Raw genomic sequence first — 3,767 nt, 5'->3', positions numbered from 1 at the left:
GGAAGACCCATTGTATCTCCCCTCCCAAGCATGAGGTCTGACCAGTGGGGAATCTGTGGAATTTGTTGCCGCAGATGGCTGTTTAGGCCAAGTCGTTGAGCATATTTAGGGCAGAGGTTGATAGATTCATGATGTGTTAGGGCATGAAGGGATACAGGGAGAGGGGAGGAGATTGGGCCTGAAAGGGAAAACTGGATCAGCCATGATGAAATGGTGGAGCAAACTCAATGGGCCGAATGGTCTATATCTGCTCCTGTATCTTGCGATCTTTTCTCCCTCTGGGGTCCCAGCCATTATCAATCCATCCATTTGTCTATTTTCTTTTGAAAGTGTAAGGCTTAACCTGCAATTTCTAGGACCTCACTCCGCACAATTTTGCTGCAATGGGCCTTCAATCAAATAGCTTTTACCCCACTATTCAATTTCTAGGCCAATTAATTCAATTAAATTTAATGACAGGAGACAGTAGTTATTGCTGCATATTTGTAGCAGCATTTAATTTATTTGTAACATTGACTCAAATTCATCAATACGCTGCTTAGTATTTCCTTTTTTGATCTTGCGATAAGAGACAGTATTGTACCTGGAGTAGCTGTGTTTGGTAACATCAGGTCGTCTTGATGGTCTTGATTGCTCCTCAGCATAGTCGGTATTAGTCGGTGATTCTGGTTGAATAGGACTAGTTGAAGGTGACTCTAAGTCACTGCTCTCTTGGAATTCTTGTGAGTCAATCTCTTCATCGGCCTGTATTTCATCGCCATTTTCATTGGTATTATGATTTATTACATTTTGATCTGCTTCTTTCTCCTTGCATACTTCTGATAATTCGATTGCCTTCTCCACTGCAGGAACTAATGTGTAAAAATATTAATGCAAATTTTGCCAGAAGTCCATTTCTGTGTCTAATTCTGATTCAAATGCTCGAAGTAAATTTATTATTGAAGTGCATTTATGTCACCACCTACAACCCTGAGAGTCATTTTCTTGCAGGCATACTCAATAAATCCAAAATAGATTAATAACCATAACAGAATCAATGAAAGCACACCAATTTGGTTTTCAACCAGTGTGAAAAAGACAACAAACTATGCAAATGCAAAAAGGAATAGATAATTATAAATATCCAGAACATGAGACAAAGAATCCTTGAAAATGGGTCTATTGGCTGTAGGAACATTTCAATGATGGGGCAAGTGAAGTTGAGTTCTTGTTTCAAGTGTGTTGCTGAAGCTCCTTTTCAGTGTTATGTGTGCAGTTGTAAGTTCAAAAGTACACCAAACAGAGAGGATAGAAATTTATCTTGAGAATTAGCAAGTAATATTGTATAAGCTAGGTTTGTTGTCGGCCCTATTCATCATCTAACTGTTGAAATCCATGGAACCAAGTACATAATTGTGGTATCTATTATAGGCAGCCAACCTGAAGCTCACACTCTTCCAGAACCCAATAAATGTTAATCACCTGATAAGTAATTATATGCTAGTCTGCCTTTTGTATTGAAGTTACCATTACCTCAATTATCTTCTCACTCTTAACAAAGAACAATATGATCATACAATATTTTCATCATTTATTTCCAACCCAAGGGTTCAAAATATGATGACCTTCCAAATCTCTCTACATCATGGAATCGTGCTGCCAGTCACAAGACTTCAGTACTTCAATAGCTAATCTGGTGGCTTTAATATATTTATCCAGAAAGTGCAAGGACAACCTCTTCAAGATTTACTGAATAACATTGTGCTAATCTAGATGATACTTACTTTGTTGATAGTCTCATTAAATTGTATGTGTAAATTTTTGTGTTTAAGGTGATATCAGCATTGGTCAAATGATCAAAGAAAACAGTTTTTAAATCTTATAATTGTTATGCCTTTGCAAGTATGTATTGGGACAGAAATTCACCCTGGGCAGAATCACTAAATGGACAATATTGCTTCACCATGTATTGATTAATGAAATACAGTAATTTATTTCTTTATTGAGACACAGGGCAGAATAAGCCCTTCCAATCCTTTGCACTGTGCCATCCAAACCCCAAACGTAACCATAGTTTAATCACAGGATACTTAACAATGACCATTTAACCTTACTGCTACATCTTTGGACAATGGGAGAAGGCCAGGTCCAGAAACCAGGAATAAAATATTGTATGAGATCATATAGTTCTTTGTTAAGAAGAAAACCCATGCATTCCATAGGGAGAACATACAGACTCCTTACAAATGATGTCAGAATTGAACACACAACTCCAAGCTTTAGTAGCATCACGTTAACTGCTACACTACCATCGCTACCACAGATAATTGACAGGTTGGAGAATGGGGTTCATATAATAGAATACATTCTGTAATAAGAAGCAAGATGAATTTGGTTTCCTTCTGTTTGTCATATTCATAGTATTAACTTCAAAGTAAACAGTATGACTGATCTGCAATTGCCGTGTATTTTGTTTTACCTTCTTTGAAAGATACTTGTTGAAAATTACAGATTATTTTATGTTCTATAATGTGTGTTATTTTCCCAGTATTTGGGACTAGTAGCTTTAGTTGCAATGAATCCTTAAATTTATTTTAAATATGAGTTAGCAATTTTTGTGCAGCTATATGTAGCAAGAAATAGTTACAATATTACTTGTTACTGCTACTCATTTAAAATGTTTTCTTCTAAAATATGTAGTAATTAATTCCAAATCCAAAAAAAAAATCCTCAACTTTACCTGTTTCATTTCTTTCACCATCAGCAGAGTTTTCCAAAAGAGTGCTCGGTAGTGTTATTCCTTCTTCTATGAAAGAACTTGAAGGTGTTACCTCAGACTGTAGACCTGTACTTTGAATCGATGTTACTTCAGGAACAACAGTTTCTGCTGTGAATGATTTGGCACTTTCTGTAGTTAAGACCATGTCCTCTGTGGGCTGATTTATGTTTTCAGTTGAGGAAGTTGTCTCCTGAACAAGTGTCTGTTCACAAGGGAAATTAGTTTGCGTGGGAATAGGCACAGCCTCGACAGCAGAAGAATCACTTTTCTGGGCAGTCTGCGTGGCCAGGTCTGGAGATAAACAGTATTCCTTGGTACATGGGGTAATCTCGTCTGCAGGATAACGGATTTCCTTTTCAGTTGAAACAACCTGTTCAATAGTTAAACAGGTTTCCTCATTACATGGGATGCCCTCTGGAGCTGGACAATTCTCTTTGCTATGTGACTCTGTTTGTTCAGTGCCTGTAATGGTCTTGTTATCTGCAATTATCTCTTCTGAAAGTGAACAATTTTCTTCAGTAGTTGATTTGGCTCCTTCACTGGATGTAATATTTTCAGGTAAAAGAAAATTGCTTACCGCATCTGATGGGATATTTTCTTCTGTTGATGGGATGGCGTCTACTGCTCCTTTGATATTATCAACCATTTCTGGATGATGTACACTAGTTATAGTCTTCTCAGCTTCAGCTGAACAAGACACCGTAGAGTTTTCTTCAGCCATTCTCTGCTCTGCAGATCTGCTAGACTTCACTGCAAAAATATTACCTTTTTTTTCTGAGAAGTAAATTCAAATGTAAGAAAAGTGATTCGACAATATGAGAAGTACCTTAAATGCTGTACATCCTGTTAGTGCTCATCAGAGGCTGACCGGTTAGAGGCCACCCAGTGAATGACTACTTACTAGGAATATAGGAGCCAATGATCAATCACATGCCCAATTATATTCATCAGATTGCACAATGAGGTGAAAGATCCACTTTACAGTTTAATTAATATTCAGTGTTGGAAG

At 37.2% G+C, this 3,767-nt stretch overlaps 1 protein-coding gene across 1 annotated transcript; it reads right to left on the bottom strand.

The window, feature by feature from the left end:
- Positions 1-495: 495 nt before the first annotated feature.
- LOC132392428 (ermin-like) lies at positions 496-3,479 on the bottom strand. Its single transcript, XM_059966253.1, has 2 exons — positions 2,720-3,479; positions 496-851 (listed from the first exon to the last, which is right to left on the bottom strand). Exons 1-2 carry the CDS (start codon positions 3,477-3,479, stop codon positions 496-498), a joined length of 1,116 nt encoding a protein of 371 aa, XP_059822236.1.
- Between the last annotated feature and the right edge of the window lie 288 nt (positions 3,480-3,767).

This window comes from Hypanus sabinus, chromosome 4, assembly GCF_030144855.1.
Source record: "Hypanus sabinus isolate sHypSab1 chromosome 4, sHypSab1.hap1, whole genome shotgun sequence".
Lineage (NCBI taxonomy): Eukaryota > Metazoa > Chordata > Chondrichthyes > Myliobatiformes > Dasyatidae > Hypanus > Hypanus sabinus.
The sequence above is the reverse complement of the archived record's forward strand: the minus strand, read 5'-3'. Positions and strand labels throughout refer to the sequence as shown.